This window comes from Pseudorca crassidens, chromosome X (genome assembly GCF_039906515.1).
Source record: "Pseudorca crassidens isolate mPseCra1 chromosome X, mPseCra1.hap1, whole genome shotgun sequence".
NCBI classification, from domain to species: domain Eukaryota; kingdom Metazoa; phylum Chordata; class Mammalia; order Artiodactyla; family Delphinidae; genus Pseudorca; species Pseudorca crassidens.
The window spans coordinates 80,065,820-80,084,095 of NC_090317.1; the positions used below are offsets into that span (position 1 = coordinate 80,065,820).

At 43.2% G+C, this 18,276-nt stretch overlaps 2 protein-coding genes across 9 annotated transcripts in view; both read left to right on the plus strand.

The window, feature by feature from the left end:
- Nucleotides 1-18,276, plus strand: part of ARHGEF9 (Cdc42 guanine nucleotide exchange factor 9) — a 231,362-nt gene that overhangs the window by 18,529 nt on the left and 194,557 nt on the right. Inside the window, exon 1 of one of the 8 annotated variants that reach the window (XM_067724472.1) lies at nt 6,932-7,071. The exons of 3 other annotated variants lie outside the window; for them this stretch is intronic. Coding sequence is in view for 3 of the 5 variants with exons in the window: in XM_067724471.1 (XP_067580572.1) it covers nt 7,070-7,078 (9 nt within the window). In the remaining 2 variants the exon portion in view is untranslated. Of the gene's footprint in view, nt 1-6,931; nt 7,083-18,276 lie in introns of those variants that run through there. 4 more of the 8 variants (XM_067724471.1, XM_067724470.1, XM_067724475.1 and 1 more) reach the window with 4 other exon arrangements.
- Nucleotides 6,205-6,855, plus strand: LOC137217523 (uncharacterized). Its single transcript, XM_067724477.1, has one exon. It carries the CDS (start codon nt 6,676-6,678, stop codon nt 6,853-6,855), a length of 180 nt encoding a protein of 59 aa, XP_067580578.1. The 5' UTR covers nt 6,205-6,675.

Below are 18,276 nucleotides of genomic sequence, written 5' to 3' on the forward strand. Positions count from 1 at the left end.
TCTTGCTTTGTGTTCATATGGTCAGCTCTCTGTGGATACACCTGTTGGTGGGGCAGTGCTTCTTGAAATGTGGGAGCCTCATCTAATTTTTTGAAATTGTGAACAGAGTTGAATGGTCACCTTATGCAGAAAGCTAACTGCAAATAGGCTGGGATCAAATGTCATGTTCCAAAGTCTAAAATCTCTCAGAAGTACTTTTGAGATTCAAGAAATAAGAGTTTTGGTTTCTGCTCTGCCAGCAATTAGTTGTGTAATCTTGTGTAGCTTACTTTCATTCTCTGGGCTTCAGTTTCCTAACCTAGAACATGAGGGTTTAGAGTACATTTTCTCTGAGGTCTCATCATGTCTTGCCTTCTGTGGTTGGAAGATGTTTCTTCTCTGAGAAGAAACAAGTGGATGAAGGAGACGTTCGTGCATTCACAGATGTTTATGAAGCACCTGCTAAGTGTCAGGCAAAGGACACCAGATTGACAAAGCATTGTATACCATGCTGCAGAATTTCCCTTAAAGGCAGTGGGGAGCCATGGAAGGCCTTTGAGCAGAGGAGCTGTATAACCCAGGGTTCAGCTGCAGAAATTAAATTGGTCTAGTTTTTTCAGCAGAGTTTTAATATAGAAAGTTGGGTGCTTACAAAATTTGTTGAAGGGCTGAAGGGGCAAGGTTTAGACTGGGCCTCCAGGAATGACTCCCAGAACAACACCACAGGAGCTGTTTTTTCTGCCACGAGCAGGAAGGTGAGGCATCAGGAGTTTTGGGAACACTCCACCTGATTTGAAATCTAGGAATTAGGAATCTGCCACTGCCTTAACTATTTTTTTTTAACATCTTTATTGGGGTATAATTGCTTTACAATGGTGTGTTAGTTTCTGCTTTATAACAAAGTGAATCAGTTATACATATACATATGTTCCCATATCTCTTTCCTCTTGCGTCTCCCTCCCTCCCCCCTCCCTATCCCACCCCTCCAGGCTGTCACAAAGCACTGAGCTGATCTCCCTGTGCTATGTGGCTGCTTCCCACTAGCTATCTACCTTACGTTTGGTAGTGTATATATGTCCATGCCTCTCTCTCACTTTGTCACAGCTCACCCTTCCCCCTCCCCATATCCTCAAGTCTGTTCTCTAGTAGGTCTGTGGCTTTATTCCTGTCTTACCCCTAGGTTCTTCATGACATTTTTTCCCTTAAATTCCATATATATGTGTTAGCATACGGTATTTGTCTTTCTCTTTCTGACTTACTTCACTCTGTATGACAGACTCTAGGTCTATCCACCTCATTACAAATACCTCGATTTCATTTCTTTTTATGGCTGAGTAATATTCCATCATATATATGTGCCACATCTTCTTTATGCATTCATCTGAAGATGGGCAGTTAGGTTGTTTCCATCTCTGGGCTATTGTAAATAGAGCTGCAATGAACATTTTTGTACATGACTCTTTTTGAATTATGGTTTTCTCAGGGTATATGCCCAGTAGTGGGATTGCTGGGTCATATGGTAGTTCTATTTGTAGTTTTTTAAGGAACCTCCATACTGTTCTCCATAGTGGCTGTACCAATTCACATTCCCACCAGCAGTGCAAGAGTGTTCCCTTTTGTCCACACCCTCTCCAGCATTTATTGTTTGTAGATTTTTTGATGATGGCCATTCTGACTGGTGTGAGATGATATCTCATTGTAGTTTTGATTTGCATTTCTCTAATGCTTAATGATGTTGAGCATTCTTTCATGTGTTTGTTGGCAGTCTGTATATCTTCTTTGGAGAAATGTCTATTTAGGTCTTCTGCCCATTTTTTGGGTTGGTTTGTTTGTTTTTTTGTTATTGAGCTGCATGAGCTGCTTGTAAATTTTGGAAATTAATCCTTTGTCAGTTGCTTCGTTTGCAAATATTTTCTCCCATTCTGAGGATTGTCTTTTGGTCTTGTTTATGGTTTCCTTTGCTGTGCTGCCTTAACTATTGACTAGAGTAACATTATGCCTTCCAAATCCTCAGTGGCAAAATAAGTAAATAAATAAATAATTTTAAAAGTCTCATTCCCTGCTTGTACAAAGACACAAAGCCAGTGTCCAGATACTGGGACCTATGGAAATGTAGCACGGCTGCAGAAAACCCTAAACCCCCACCACTCTACCTGCCATCAGAAACAGCAGAAGTATGGTTTCTGCATCATCACTTTTCTTCCAAATATTGTGCATATGCATATGATTGGCAGAAATAAATAACATCCAGAGCACTGGATGCAAAGGAGTCTGAGAAATGACAGGTTGTTGTTGTTGTTGTAGTTTTTGGTTTTTAGCTTTTCAGCAATATAGGGAGGCAGGCTAGAAGGGGGGTGCATGGATCCACAGCAACCAATATATAGTATCCACCATAGAATTGATAAGAGCAGAACTGCTTTTGAAATAGATAATTTGTTCAGGAGAGTAGAAGCTGAATTGGGGAGAGAGAGCTGCGCAAGAGACCACAGTGCTGGCAGCAGGGAGAGAGAGCGAGGATACATTCCTTAAGGAGAAAGAGAATCATCAAGACTTAGAGACTGGTTGGCTAGTAGCAAGGTGAGGGAGAAGCAAGACCTATGAATATCTCCTTGGTTTTAGGTTAGTTCTGTGTGTGACATTCCTAAGGGACAGGGATCTCAGGGGAAGGAGGAAGCTGGCAGGGGTGGGAGAAGATGACTTCACTTTTGGACTTATCAAGTCTGAGATTCTTGTGAGATATTCAGGAGGAGATGTCCAGAAGGCAGCTGGAGATTCATCTCTGGAGTTCAAGAGAGCTACCTAGGAGTTATCAGCAGAGAGTTGTAAGCTCCCTGCAGGCAAGGACTTATATCTGTTTTATTCCCCCACTGGTGTCCTGTAACTTTGTTGAAAGGAGGTATATCAGTGTGTAATGTAGGTGGTAGGTAGTTAAAGCCTTGGGAATGGATAGGTCCATCATTCAGTGCAAGTATGGAATGAGAAAAAAAGGGGGCTGAGATTAGAAGAACCTTGAGAAATCATGCCCTTAATGACTAAATGAAGAACCCAAGCAGGAAGTAAAGACAATATAACCAGACAGGTCATGTGGATGGTGTCCCCAAGGCAAATGAAGCATTTCAGGAAGGAGGAAGGCATCAATGGAGTCAAGAGGGAGAAAATTCAGGGAAGATAAAGATGGAAAATTGGCCATGAGATATAGCAACAAGTTGGTCATTTGTTTATATTCACAAGAAGTTGCAGTTTCTTATGGGATGATGGGAGTGAAAGTCAGGCTGCAGTGGGTTGAAGGGTCAATAGATGGTGATGTGGAGAAAGGCTAAGATTGCACTTTCAAAGGCAAGGAGAAAGATTCTAATTGTTTACATTATGGTACTGTCCTGATTACCAGTATCTGTCTCAACATAATCTAGAAGAGTGGCTTTCAAACTATGTTGACCATTGCCTGCTGTAAGAAATATATTTTACATCACAACCTAGAACATTTATATTTATATGTAAATAAAACAAAAGCTTCAATAAACAGTATTTATCCTAACTATATGGGTATTTCATATAAATGAAATCATATAAAAGCCTTTTGTGTCTAGCTTCTTTCACTTAGCATATTTTTAAAGTTCACCTATGTTTTAGCATATAACAGTACTTCGGGTTTTTTATGGCTGAATAATATTCCATTGTGTGCATATACCATATTTTGTTTATCCATTCACCAGGTGATGGACATTTGAGTTCTTTCTATCTTTTGGCTATTGTGAACAATGCTGTTATTCATGTTCATGTACAAGTTTTTGTGTGGGCATGTTTTCATTTCCCTTAGGTATATACCTAAGGGTGGAATTGTTGGGTCAAATGGTAACTCCATGTTTAAGTTTTTGAGGAACTGCTAGCCAAAGTGGCTTCATCATTTTACATTCCCACAGCAGTGTTATGAAGGTTCCAATTTTTCCACATCCTTCCCAACACTTATTATCTAGCTTTTTGATTATAGCCATCCTAGCATGTGTAAAGTGGTGTCCCATTACAAATACGCTATAGTAAATATCCTTCATTTGCATTTCTTGCATTTGATTTGCATTTTCCTGATGACTAATATATTGAGCATCTTTCCATGTGCTTATTGACTATTTCTCTGGAGAAATGCTATTCAGATCCTTTGTCAATTTTTAAATTGAGTTATTTTTCTTTATATAATTGAGTTGTAAGAGCTCTTTATGTATTCTAGATACAAGCCCCCTTATCAGATATATAATTTGCAAGTATTTTCTTCCATTCTGTGGATTCTCTTTTCATACTCTTGATATTGTCCTTCAAAGCACAGAAGTTTTTTAATGTTGATCAAGTCCAATTTATCTATTTTTTTTCTTTTGTTGCTTGTGCTTTTCATGTCATATCTAAGAAACCATTACCAAATCCAAGGTCACAAAGATATACCCCATTCTCCCCCTTTTGTTAAACTTAGCCACAATATCATTTACAATTAATAGTGATTCCTTAATATTATCAGGTGGTTCAAATTCCCATTTATCTCATAAATGTCACAAATATGTGTGTGTATGCACGCATACACAAGTTTCACCTGAATCAATCACACTTTTTTCTCCCTATTTACTTGCTAAAAAACCTCCTGTAGTTTTTTACAGTCTGTATCCCCGTATTCCAATTTAACATGTTTTTCTGTCTCCTGTGTGGCCTATAAATTGATAGCTGGATCTAGAAGCTTGATCTGATTCAGGATTTTTTGTTGTTTTGGCACAAATCATTCGTAGGTGATGTGATGAGTCAAAATTTTAAAGTGAACGTTTCTTTAGGTTTTATTCTATCTTGTAAGGCTAGGGGCCATTTTGCTTATGACCTGCATTCACTCAGAATTTCCAGTCACGTAGTTAAAATGGGTGACTGTCCTAGACTCAAAGATTTCTAGAGAATAGAGAGCAATTCTCATTCCTCTTCGAGTCTATAGTATGCTAGAAATTCCAGAAATTAATTTGTTCTATTCCTGGATAATCTAGTTTCTTGCCCCTCTCCACCAATATCTATGTGTTCATGTTTACAGTCCTAGAATGTAAGAGTAAGAAGGGCCCTTAGAGATCTTCTGTATAAGTTAGTCCTGGATTTTTCAGGGCCAAGGAGCCTGCTGTATTTTCTTTCTTTTTCTGAGGTGAGGGTTCAGAGGTTTCACTGAATTCTCAGATAGGTCTAAGTCCTCATGTGGCAGAAGGGAGATGGAGGCCCATAGAGGGGAATGGAGTTGCCCAAAAGTCATACAGCAAGCTTGAGGTAGGGCTAGGAGTAAATCTGAAAACTTCCTTTCTCTAGTCCAGGGCTTTTCCCCAAGTTTCGGACACCAGGTCACCAACACAGAACAGGGAAGTGATTTCAAGCAGACTGCAAGTTTTGTAGAGGGTTTTCCACTGCAAAGCTGTCTTCTCTTCCTAGTACCCAGTATGCTGGAAGAGTGCAAGCTGTAATAGTGTAAAGAAACCATAAGTAGGAAAGGAAATCTGACCTGCAAGTGCAGAGATATCAGAGAAAGACAAACATAATTGGATTTTGGATAATTTGTTGAGTGTCCTTGTGGTTCTGTACACAGCACTGATTTGCTGAACTTATATAGCTAATTGTGAGTAGCCTATAAATACTTAGACAGTGGCCTAAAGGCATCGTTGCTTCCTCCTTGGCCCAGGCTCCAAAGTGGCTGCAAAGGATTCCTTTTTCCCCCGTTCCTTTTCCCTCCTCCCCACCCTTTTTCCTTCCTTTCCTCCACCGTTCTCTTTCTTCATCGTCGTATCCCCCTATTTCTTCTTTCTCCTTCCCATCTTTCCTTTTCTCTTCCTCCTGCTTCTCATGGTCTTCTCCTCATTCCCTCCTCCCTCCCTGCCATGCCCTCTCCCCTTTGGCCCCTTACGTCCGATCCCTCCCTCTTTCCCAATCCTTTCCCTCCTCTCTCCCCTCATCTGCATCAACCCATCCACAACATGCTCCCCACCCCCACGCTAGAACTGGCAGCCAGGGCCTCCAGCTGGGCTGGATGAAGCGGGCCTGCTGGGGGAACCGTGGGTTCTCCGATTGGCTGCCGCGGGTAGCACGCCAGCTCAAGTACCGCCCCCCGGCGAGTAAACGCGCCTCTGCGGCACCTGCTATTGGCCGGCGGGCCTGTCAGCAGCCTGGGTTGTGCCTCACGCAGGCGCCGGCAGTCGCTCGGAGAATAAAAACGTAGTCTTCGCATTGGGGGGTGGGGAGAGGAGAGGAAGAGAGCCAGCGAGGCAGGGATCGAAAGAGTGGCTGGCAGCCGGGAGCTCCGCGAGCAGAGAGAGCGTAGGAAAGCGAGCGAATTAGGAGTAGGGGAGACCGAGACTGACCGGTAGCCAGCCAGGCAGGTGGACGGACGCACCCCCGGACAGACAGACTGAGCAGGCGCCGGAGAACCTCGCTCTGGTTCCCCCCGCCTTTCCCTTTGAAAGCCAGGATTTTGCCTTTTCCGTGGCGCCCGAGAGAGAATGCTGGACTCTGCCGACTTCAGCGCAAGCTAAGATTTCTCAGCTAGGGAAGAAGGATCAGCTCAGTTCTGAGAAGGGGGGAAGCAAGCACCCCTGTCCCCATTCCCCCTTCCCCCCCTCCCATATCAAACTCGGGCGCCAAACCCAGCCCTTCCCCAACCACCCGACTTCCTCCTCTCCTTTCTAGCATGGTGGCTGTATGGACAGTCTGACAGAACAGAGACTGACATCTCCCAATCTGCCGGCCCCCCATCTGGAACACTACAGTGTTCTGCATTGCACCATGACCCTGGATGTGCAAACTGTAGTCGTTTTTGCCGTGATTGTAGTCCTCCTGCTTGTAAATGTCATACTCATGTTTTTCCTGGGAACGCGCTGAATGGAGTCCAGCCACCTGAGCTGTTTCGAACTCTCGTTTTGATTTCATCCCGAGAACCTCCAAGGAAAAAAAAAAAAAAAAAAAAAAAAAAAAAAAAAAAAAAAAGAGAGAGACAGAGACAGAGACAGAGACAGGGAAAGAGAGGGAGAGAAAGAGCAAGCTTTCTTACTCAGGGGGGAAAGCGTTTTGAGCTTCAACATGGCCTCGCTGTGATATGTATGACGTTGGTATATTATCTCTCCCTAAATCTTTTGTTATGTCTTGTCTTTTAAGTATGCCTGTGAGTGTAGTTGCTTATTGCTTGAGTAAAACTGTTGATAAAGAAATGCTTTCTATTTATGTGTGCATGTGTGTGTGTGCATTCTCCACCTATGTGACGTTCATGAAGCAAGCTCTGTGTCCTTACACAATGGCTTTGCTGATTGTGGTGTCTTGTCAATTCGTTTTCTTTAAAACTACCTTTAAATTCCATCACAGAATTTCAGTCAAAATTTCTCTCTTGCCATCAGAAGCGCATTTGGGTTTGTTTGGGGCAAGGGGGGTTGTGGGAAGAGTATGATGAATTTCTGGCATCTTAGGGAAAACAGTATTGCACTAGATGTTTAGAGGGAAAAATTGATGCAAAGAATGAATTTAGGGAGAATGATTCTTCAGTCTCTAATGAGAAGCGAGAATTTGGGAAGTGATGTGGTGGGGTGTGTTGTGCTGGCAGTTGGTGACTGTGTTCTCTGAATCTTAATTTGCTGTACAGGGTTTACAATTTCCAATTTGGAAAGAAGCCACCTTTAAAACATTTTTTAAATCATTAAATGTTAATTTCTTTGGAATCATGGAATGGGGTATAAAAACGTTCTCTGATCTTTATGAATTAGCAAGAGAAGACATTGACAGTAACTGTTTGGTTCTTTTTCCCAAAGATTGTACCTGTGAATTTGAGTTTGGGGATTTTCTCTGTATGTCCTCCAAAAAACAACAAAAGCCAGCTCTCTACCTACCTTGGGAATAATGTATTTAGATATGCCTCTTTGGGGTAATCTCATTTGCAAAGATGTTCTTGAACTACATTTTAAATAGAACTTGCTAGTGCTAATGAGAAAGTGGTTTTGTTTGCTTCCTTGTTTGTTCTTTAAAATCAGAAGTCTTTCTAATTAGAAGGTTTCCATGACAAAATGAAAGTATGTATCATGCTAAATTGAGAGTTTTGAGCACCCCCCCCAAAAAAAGTCTGGATGGAATGGGATGAAAGCTCTGGAAAACATGAGCTAAAAGCAGCATTCCAATTTGACACTTATTTGCATGTCTGTATCTGGTGGTAGTGGTGGTGGTTGCTGTTAATATTGCTACTGTTATTATTTGTATATTTCTGTTTCCCCTAAGAAAGCTCTTGGCAAAGCCAGGAAAAAAACTGTCTCTGATGACAGCGTGCATAATACCCCTCACCCCCCACCCACTGATGTAGGCAGGTCTTCTTCATTCTGTTTCTTACCTGACTTGAAAGAGTGCCAATTATGTCTCATGTAGCAATGAATCAGGGCACATACACATCCACACACATGTTCCCTCTATACCCATGTGGGCGGCTGTTCATGAGTGATGTGCAAATCTGCTGGCATTGTGCTCTCAAGTTCCATGTACTGTTGTTCAGACTCTTTGGAAATGACTTTGAAGGCTGTGAAGGGGGCTCTTGAAATTGTCCTGACCTCAGGACCCAAAGAGTATTGTTTTATGGCTTTAGAAGAGGTTTTGAGCCTCAGGGTGTGCTCTCAATGGTTCTGTGTGGGTGAGCAACTGATTTTTTAATTCAGTTGGTACCATGGTGTAAGCATGATCTGGGAAGTCTGCTGGCATTCACTCTTATTATTTACTCTTTAGTCCCTTTGTGGGAGCCCCTGGGTTGAACTAAGAACTTGTTTTTTGCAAAGAGAATCTAGTGAGTCCCTTTCCCCATCCCTCCCTGCATTTGCTCTAACAGTATTGTCTAAAGTAAACTGATATTTTAGCTGGGCACTTTGTTCTGAGACAGTGTTGGAGAGTGAGGAAAGGCTCTAGGATGGGCAGCTGCAGACCTTGGTCCTCTCTGTTCAGTGACTGTTTGACATTGAGCAATTTTTTCCTCCTCAGTAAGTTTGGGATTCCCTATAACACTGGCATTTGGGGATGGTTGGACTATGTTCTTGCCTTCTGTGATTTTGGGTGTCCATAGGCAGTTGAAATCAGAGGCTGGTGAACTGGAAAGACAAGTGAAAGGCAAATAAAATGTTAATTAAGGGGTGATGGGAGTGGGGAGGGAGGAAATATCTGTTTGCTGGTATCTGGAGAAACTTAAGTTTTATCTAAGAGATTTTTTACCTAGTTACGTGGGAAGAAAACTGGACTACAACAATAGAATGCTTTTTGATTTTTTCCCCCAAGGGGGAAAGGGTTCTCCAAGGCTGGTCTTTGAGCCAGGTTTATGACAAATTATGTGTCATGAAATGCCACAGCCTTCACCTCTGGGTGCCTGACAGACCCTTGGCAGAAAGCCTTTGGGAAGGTATGTGTGTAGGTTGTGTGACAGTATGTACGTGGTGGGTGTGTGTGCACACCCTACTCTGTGTGTGTATGTGGGGGGGAGGGGTGCACACTCCTGAATGTGGATGGGGGTTGGTTGTGCTAGGAATGAGGAAAAACAGCAGTTTCACAGTTCTGAAAGGCCTCCTTGTGCTATGGCCTATAAGGATTTGACTGGTGCCAGGATGGATGAGTGTCCCCCATACCAGCTTTCCCCCTACCACACACAGCTTCAGAGTAAAGGGGTGGCTTGAAAGAGCCCTTTCATCAGTAATTTAGTTTGTGAAATGGGTAAATATTTTTCAAATTAACTTATTTCTAGGCAAATAAGGGGATGCTGCTAGCCAGATGGCAGGCCACCCTAGAGCAGCTAAAAGGGAGTTTAGGGAGTAGAGAGCAGGGTGACGTTTTACTTGTGTGAATCCTAAAGGTTTGGCATTTCTACTTCAGACTTCTGAGGGTATGCAAAAAGAGAAAAGAGTGGGAGAAAATGAAAAATGCAGCTGAGAGGAGTGGAACACTCTGCATTTTGACTTTTTTTTTCCTTTCCTGCCTCTTCATCTTCCCCCTTCTAAGACATTCCTACCTCCCTTGATATAGCCTCCTCTCTCTCCCCGACCATCCCTACTGTAAGTGGGTTAGAAGGAAGAGGGCTTTTCCTCTCTGATGTGACCCAACTATTCCTGACAAAGTTCCTTGTTCCCTTTCCTCCTCTCTGACTCCTTTGTAGAGGATAACTTTTTGCTACCAGCTCAAGAATTTTGGCTCCCAGCTCCCCACTAGGGGATTCAAGAAAATGTCCTCAACCAGTATCCTAGCAACTCCTGCATCACTCAGCTCCTGCTGAGCTCCAGAGCCCACACTTTAAATGTCCAGGCACCAACGCCTCTGGAGCAAGGGGGAAGCTGGCAAGCAGGACTTGAAGAGGTGCTTTTGGGGAGGGGACAAATAGAGAGCAAGATCCTCATTGCCTGCAAAGACCTAGAAAACATATCCACAGAAGGCCTACAGAGCTTAGCTGCATCCCAGCCATGGGACTGTTTATTGGAAGGCTCCTGGGTTCAAATCCCTCTGTAGTCACCGCCTTCTCCTTAAGATTAAATGAGCCATTTCACAGCCTAGCTTTAGTGCAAGGAGGTCTGCAGGCCCTGAAAAATATTTTTGTCTAACCATGCCTTTTGGCTGACACAGGGAGGCGGTGAAGGGATAGCGTGGTGGGAACAAACTGAGCAGTGCTTTACCCCCCACTGAGACAGGCTCTATCTGTCAGAACCTGTAACATCTGCCTCTGCACTGTGCCCCAGTTTTGTTTGTGGCTAGAGAACCCTGCCCAGCCCAGCTGCAGTGTGGAATTTGCTTTTTTTTGTTGTTTTATTTTTGTTGTTGTTGTTTCTATGTTGCTGGTCTCTGAATAGTTTCCAGCTAAGATGGCTGGGCAAATTGGAGAGGCCAGTTTGATTACTGGTTTGGTGAACAGGGCTTGGGCCCTGACTCAGATTTTCTCATCCACTTGTATGTTTGTGTGTGTGTGTGTGTGTGTGTGTGTGTGTGTGTGTGTGTGTGTGTGTGTGTGTGTGTGTGTGTGTATGTGAGTGTGTGATTAAGTTGCTAGGGACCTGAGGGATCCCAGTGAGCCTTTGGGTGAGGTGCTCTTCTGCCCTATGGTGAGGCCCAGACTGAGAGTGCTTGGCTGTGATCAGAGGAAACACTCTGGCAGTTGCAGGGATGCTGCTAAAGCATGTCCTTCTTTTTGCCTCTGTTTGCCATCTTGGCCTCTGCTCTCCTTGGCCTGTGGAGTACTTGCTCTGGACAGAGACATGATTGGGAATTGAGCCTGTTCTCCAAAAATAACTGCCTCCTCAGAAGACCTCCCACAGACCATCTGGCTTCAGTCCCAGTGGCTTTGCCCCAAGAAGTGGGATGGAGGTGGGGAATCTTAGACTCTTGAGCTCTTATTTCTAGCTCTGCAACTTGTTTAGGCCAACTGAGTCTCTGGCTTTCCTGGAATCCTTGATCAAAGCTTAGCTCTTCTCATGTCTACCCAGAGTATTTCCTGTCATTAGGTGGGTATAGATACTCAAGAGTATTTGGTATGGTGCTTTGCCCTGGCACCAAAGTACTGAATGGAAAAACTAGAAGGGGGAAGGGTCTAGTGGAGAGAGAAGACTCAGGAAACAGTCCAGTAATGACAATACTAATAATCCCTTGTCAGTGCATGGGCCTATAGGGTTTACAGAGAAATTCCATATCTTTTCTAATTTTGAGCATCACATCAGCCTTGTGAAGTGGATAGGGATACTTGTTATTCCTGGTTTTACAGATGAGAGAAGTAAAAGAGAGATTGGTGGGATGGGACAGTGGGTCTGCCTTTCAAATGGAGAGTGGGAGAGAGTCAGAGTTGATCGTTCCCAGCTAGTGTGAAGCTGAATGGAGTCAGGTGGAAGGGGAAGAGTGTGAGTCACCCCTGAAGTCATACTAGCTTCCTCAGCTACTTGCTTTCATTTTTAGTGCTCTTTCATACCTTTCATTTATATAGCAATTTTGCACAGAATTCTTTATTCAATAAAATGTTGCCTTTTAATCTTGAATATACATCAAATAGTTCCCTTTAGTCTTATGAAAACTCACTATTTGGGATCTTCAAGGAGAAAGGCAGTGTGAATTGGTGAAGTCTAAAATACAGAATGTTTTGAAGGAACTACAGTTTTCATACAATTGTCCTTCCTTTTAAAGAACTCTAATTTTTCTCTATATATATTTTAAATGTGCTGCCCAGAACTGATCATGCTATTCCAGGTGCCACCTGATCAGGATCAAGTACAAAAGGACTTTGATCTGTCTGTGAAATATTTAATATTGCAGTCTTCTACTGGTTCTCAATCCTCAGTGAACATACAGATCAGCTGGAGAGTTTTTAAGTACCCATGCCAAGTCTCCACTCTGGGAGATTCTGATTTAATTATCACGGGATTGGTCCCAGGCAGCTTTTTTTTAAAAATTATATTTAAGGCTCCCAAGATGATTCAAACATACAGCCAGGGTTAAGAGCCTTTTGGGCTGTAGGCACAAAGCCTTTGCTGTCTAGTCCAGTCCTCTGTGCTGTTGTGAAGTTGGCCTTTTGAACCAAACTTCAGGCTTTTTTGAACCAAACTCATTGAATTTTGTTTGGTTGATCCATTACCCTAGCCTTTTATGGTTTTTTTAAAATTTTGCTTCATTGTGCCAAAACTTAGCAGTTCCTTCTAGCATTGCATCAGTTAAGCTTATTTTTTTGGTTGGTCTATTCTAGCGTTTGGCATTTTAAATTTCTTTCCCCTTAATGCCATGAAACAGATTAGCAGTCTCTTCTAGCATTGCATTATTTGAAAACTGAATAAGTATCATCCAAGTTGTTGATTCAAAGAAATGTTTAATATAATAGGGTTAATGCTAGCTCCTCTGGCAACTCATCAGAGCTGCCTCTTGGAGTTGGAGCTGGTTACGTTTTGTGTATATCTGGTCAGCCAGTGCAGAATCCACTGGGTGCTAACATCATCTATCCTGTCAACATGTTCATGAGGATAATGCGGCATGATGGATTTGTTGTATGTTTTGTGGACATCAGGATGTATGCTAGTTTCATAGCGATCATCTACCAAGGCAATGACCCTATCAAAAAAAGGAATATGAGTCACTTGGCATCTTACCCCTGGTAAATCCTGTTGCAGGCTCCAGGGTTCCCTAAGTTTTTCAGTACCCCCAAACCATATGTTTCCTAATTGAGTCCAGAATTTGCCTGAGGGTCAGTGCCACAACTGTAGGTTTTGTGTATCACTTTCTTTTCCCCTCTTTGGAAAAGCGGGGCATCATAGATTTAGCTTTAAAAGAAAATATTTGGTTATATGTATAGCTGATTCACTTTTTTATAAAGCAGAAACTAACACATCACTGTAAAGCAATTATACTCCAATAAAGATGTTTAAAAAAAAGAATATATTTGGTTTTCAAACAGTTTAGGAAACTCTTTGTGTGTGTTTCTCTTGGTTGGCTGAATTGTTTCCATTTACACTGTGGTTCTCAGCCTTGGTTGCACATTGGAATCACCTGGGGAGTTAACAAGACTAACAACAATTCCTAAAATCTCTGGGGGAGATCTGATTGAGTTGGTCATGGTGAGGCCCTGGCATCAATATTTTTTTAAAAGCTCCCTGAGGTGACAGGAATGTTCAGCCAGGGATGAGAATGACTGCTATGTTCAAAGGAAATGTCAGCTCAGCCTGAATCTGGCTTATCACACACGTGAATAGGCAGGCTTCACAGATGGTGAGATTTTATTCTAGGATTGTGGGGGCCTTGATGAATTCTAGGGGCTTGTGTCCACCTTAAAAAGGAGGACTCAACCCTAGAGAGTGAGTAGTCTGAGGACCTATTTGGATTTTAAATTATCAGCTGTGAGATGGTTTGAACCTTTCAGGAAAATAGTCCCTATGCATTTTCTATAGTAGTGCAGAAGATTCTGTTCATTTTCTGGGTGACCTTGGTCAAATTACCTCTCCCCTCTGAAATTTGGTTTCCTCATCTGTAAAATAGTCAGGTGGATTAGAGAGCTTCAAAGATTTCTTCCAGCTTTAATGATCTGTGCTTACTTTGTGATTAATACTAATGATCAAAATGATTAAACAGGGTTTCCCTGGTGGCGCAGTGGTTGAGAGTCCGCCTGCCGATGCAGGGGACACAGGTTCGTGCCCCGGTTCAGGAGGATCCCACGTGCCACGGAGCGGCTGGGCCAGTGAGCCATGGCCGCTGGGCCTGCGCGTCTGGAGCCTGTGCTCCGCAACGGGAGAGGCCACAACAGTGAGAGGCCTGCATACAGCGAAAAAAAAAAGATTAAGCATATTATTCAAAACCAGTAGGTAATCCAAAGATCTCTTATAGCAGGTTTGGAGTGCACAGGGTGATTTTAGGGGGTAATAGACTTGCCTTCCTAATTATATTTAGCTTAGGTTTCTTCTAGGACAACTGAACTGGAGGTTGTATTCATTGAGCACACACTGATTGCCCACAAGGAAGGGAGCCCTACAGTGAACTGAGTGTCAGGGGGATGCTACTATGGGATTTAGTATTTGTTGTTAAAGATACATGTTGCATGGATAATTGAGAATTGCCTCTTATAGATAAAATACCAGCCTCATAGTTCTGGGAAAGCCTAGGAGGCAAGGGGCAGGCTGCTTTGACACCCCAGAACCCCTTCCTGCAGAATTTTAAGTAGCCATTCATTTAATTAATACTACTACTACTGTTAATAAGAATTTAAATGAATAAAGTTTCCTAGTTATTTCATTGGCTTTTTCCTCAAATCTGGAAGTAGTTGAGGAAACTGATTCACAGTAAGATTAAGTGACTTACTCAAGGTCACACATTCAGAAAGTGGTAATTTCTGGCCTAGAACCCAGGCCTCTTGACAGCAGATCTTTGCAGTTCTTCCAGTGTAGGCTGCATAGTGGACTCTGTGGTCAGAATATGGTCATGACTCTGAGAATTGAAAAGCCACCACTGACATAGAGCAGAACTCAAGAGGAAACTTTGAAGAAAGGAACAAAGGGACAACCTGGTGGAAAAGGAGATATTAAGGGAGGGATTTGTCTGAGGCCAGTTCTTTCTTGTTCTTATCAGTCTTCTGTGCTAGTTTCAGGCCCCTGACAAGAACTGGGCATTTGGTCTTTGAGCATCAAGGTTGAGAGTTAGTAGTAGTGAAGAGAGGAAATTATGCATGCATGACAGAGAGACAGCATATGGAAGGCAGTTCTTCAGTAGGAGAAAAAAATGGCCTTGGGCCCCCTAAGAGCAAGCTGTGGCTCTGTACCTACCTTGCTCCCAGAACTTGATCAAAACCCTTCTCCACTAGGCCTCAGTTTCCATGTCACTAAAATGAGGAGTAGATTTAGTAGAAGAATCATGTTCTCAAATGAAATTGGAGCCAGTAGCTTCTCTATAAAACCTGAAAAAGCAGAACTTGTCTGGTTGAAATGGGCCTGGGACAGAAGTGGCAGACAGAGTCTAGAGTTCCAGACTTGCAAGTGCAGACCTTATTCATTAGGGGAATTAGAATTAGAAGAGTGGGGAAGGATCTGCCCAGCTCAGCCAGATTACTTGCAAGATAGGACAACCTTGGATGTAAGAGGCAGGTTGGGGTGTTGTCTTTCATTTATGTGGCCAGGATTCACATAGAGAATCACATGGGGCAGAGATTAGAGTACCTTGGAGATCTGCATGCCTCTCCCCTTCCTGTTTTTTTTTTCCCCTTCCTGTTTACAAGTGAGAAAATTAAGGCACTGAAGGGAAAAGGGACTTATCCAAGGTTGCAGTGATGGGTCTGTGTTCCTGAGTCATCAAATCAGGCCCTTGCCCCCTATAACCTGCTACCTCTGCTATAGTGTTCTGGCTCTATGCTCTCTTGGCTGTATCAGAGACCTGAATGCTCTCTCAGGTTCGGTTGGAGAGAGAGAGCTGACAGAGAGGCTGAGAGAACAAGAGTATTATGTAACCTCCTAAAGGGGAACAGGCCTGTCAGAGCCCTTAGGGTGCCAGGCAGTCAGATGGGGTGGGGGGAGCACCGAATCTCCTGCAGACTACATCAGTTCTTCTGAGGCAGGGAGCCCTGGAAGCAGCACAGTGTTGCTCAGCCATCCACCCTCGGGGCCCAGAGGAGGCTAGCACTGTGCGTCCATAGTCAGCTCTGGGAATAGTTCTGGCAGCTCTGATCTCTTTGTCTGCCTGCCTTCATTAGAGGAGAGAAAGGATGCACCTCCGTGCCCAGCTGGCTGCAGGAAGGATGTGCTGAGCCCACCCCCACCCCCTCAGAGTGTGGTGCCTAAAGGCAGCATCTACTTTTAGCTGTACCTCCCACAGCCTCTCCTCTGCCCACTCTCTTCCTTCCTCCTCCCTCTGTGAACCATGCTGGTTGGCAGGAGGGCTGGGCAGTGGGTGCTTTGGCACTGGGAAAGAGGCATGGTGGAGCCAGGCATCCCTAGGAGAGGCTTTGATAGAGCTGGCATGGTGGGAAGTCTCAGAACAGGCAAAATGATTAGACTCCTTCGTGTTTAGGGACTAAAGGGAGCGGAGGGATTTATTAATTTCCTTTGGACCTTGCAACCACCTGAGGTGCTTGTCTTGAGAATCCAGATTGAACTGCATAGGAGGGCTCAGGAAGATTTATTGGATAAAACATGCATAGACACTTTCTCTACTTGGATTTAGAGAAAAGCAACTGGGGCTAGTGGATGTTCGCTTGATTCTTGACACTCTCTCTCTCTCTCTCTCTCTCTCTCTCTCTCTCTCTCTCTCTCTCTCTCACATTGTCTTAAACTTAAACTTTTCAGTGGGTTTTTCACATTGTCTCACTTGATCTTCTCTGTGGCCCTGTGAAGTAGGTAAAACTGGGATTACCTGCATTTTACAGATGAGAAAAATGAGGCTCAGGGATGTATCGTCATATATTGCCTGATCTGGGCTCAAGCTCTGGAAGTTACAGTGCCATTTAAAATCATTCCAGACAGCTGTATCTTCTAGAAAAGGGGTGTTACAGCTGTCTTGAGTCCAATTCCCTCATTTTGGAGGCTAGGTAACTAGGCTCAGAATGAGAAAGGGCTCACCCAAGGAAACACAGTATGTTTGAAGCAGTACTGGAGCTAGAGCATTGCCTTGCAAGGATGTGAGTTCCTGGACCCATGAGACTTGCAAGCTGCTCTTGTCTTTCAGGGATGGTAAGGGAAATCTATATGGTGTGATAAAAAGCAAAGGATCACTGAACTAGTTGTCTGTCGTTGTTTAGCTCTGTGACCTTGGGCAAGTCACTTAGCCTCTATGAGTTGGTTTTCTTTTCTGTTAATTGAGGCTGATAATCCCTGAGAACTTTCTGAGGCTGAAATCTCTGGGTGACTGCTGTAGTGGAGGGGCCTGACACTTGGTAGGCTCTCTGGAAAGGATTTGTTAGTGAAAGGCTTACACATGAATAAAGAGGAACCGCAAATATGAACTTAGTTGCTGGGTGACCTTGAACAAATCCCATTGTCTTTGTGCCTCATTTCTCTCTGTTACAACTTGGAGGCCTCTTTTACTTTCCTCCCTTGGAAGGATAGAATCCCTACGTCCCAGCCCATGTTGTGGGTCATTGGTGGGAAGCTGGGATTTTTTTTCTTTATAAGAAGCTTTCTTTTATTTACCCCCAGCTCCACCCACCTCGCAACCTGGCCACACATGGCGCTATGAATACCAGACTAGCTTTCTCTCTCCCTATCTCCTGAAAAGATAAAAGAGGAATGTGGAAGAAAGCCAAAGTTAATTGTGTTTTTATTTAGTGCCTTTTCAAGTCCATCAAGCCAGAATCACCTAGGCACTTGGAAATTAAAAAACAATTCTTTGCTCCCAGGTCCTTAGCTAGAATTTGTGATGAGCATTACTGGATTTCATGATATGATTAAGAGTTATGTTAGAAATTGAAGGCTGTGGACAAATGACCTAATTAGAACAAATCTGCACTTTTCACCTTTATCTGTATCATTTTGTTTGGGAAATTCTCATTGCCCCAGGGACAGGGCAAGAAGATAAAGACTACTGTATAGTTTTTTATTCCTGCCACATTTGTCTTTTCTCACAATTCTATGAGGTGAGCAAGGCCAGGATTCTTCCCATTTTATGGCTAAGTAAATTGAAACTATCAGTGTTTCCTCTTAAAAGCAGTGGTGTACTAGAAAGAGCATAGCATATATAGTTAGCTGTTATCAACCCACCCATACCAAATGGCCTTGGGCAAGGAGTTCATTCTAAAGATGCCTTCTGCACTTTGTTTCTATCTATGTCTTATTATAAAAGTTAATCAAGATAGCAGAGAAA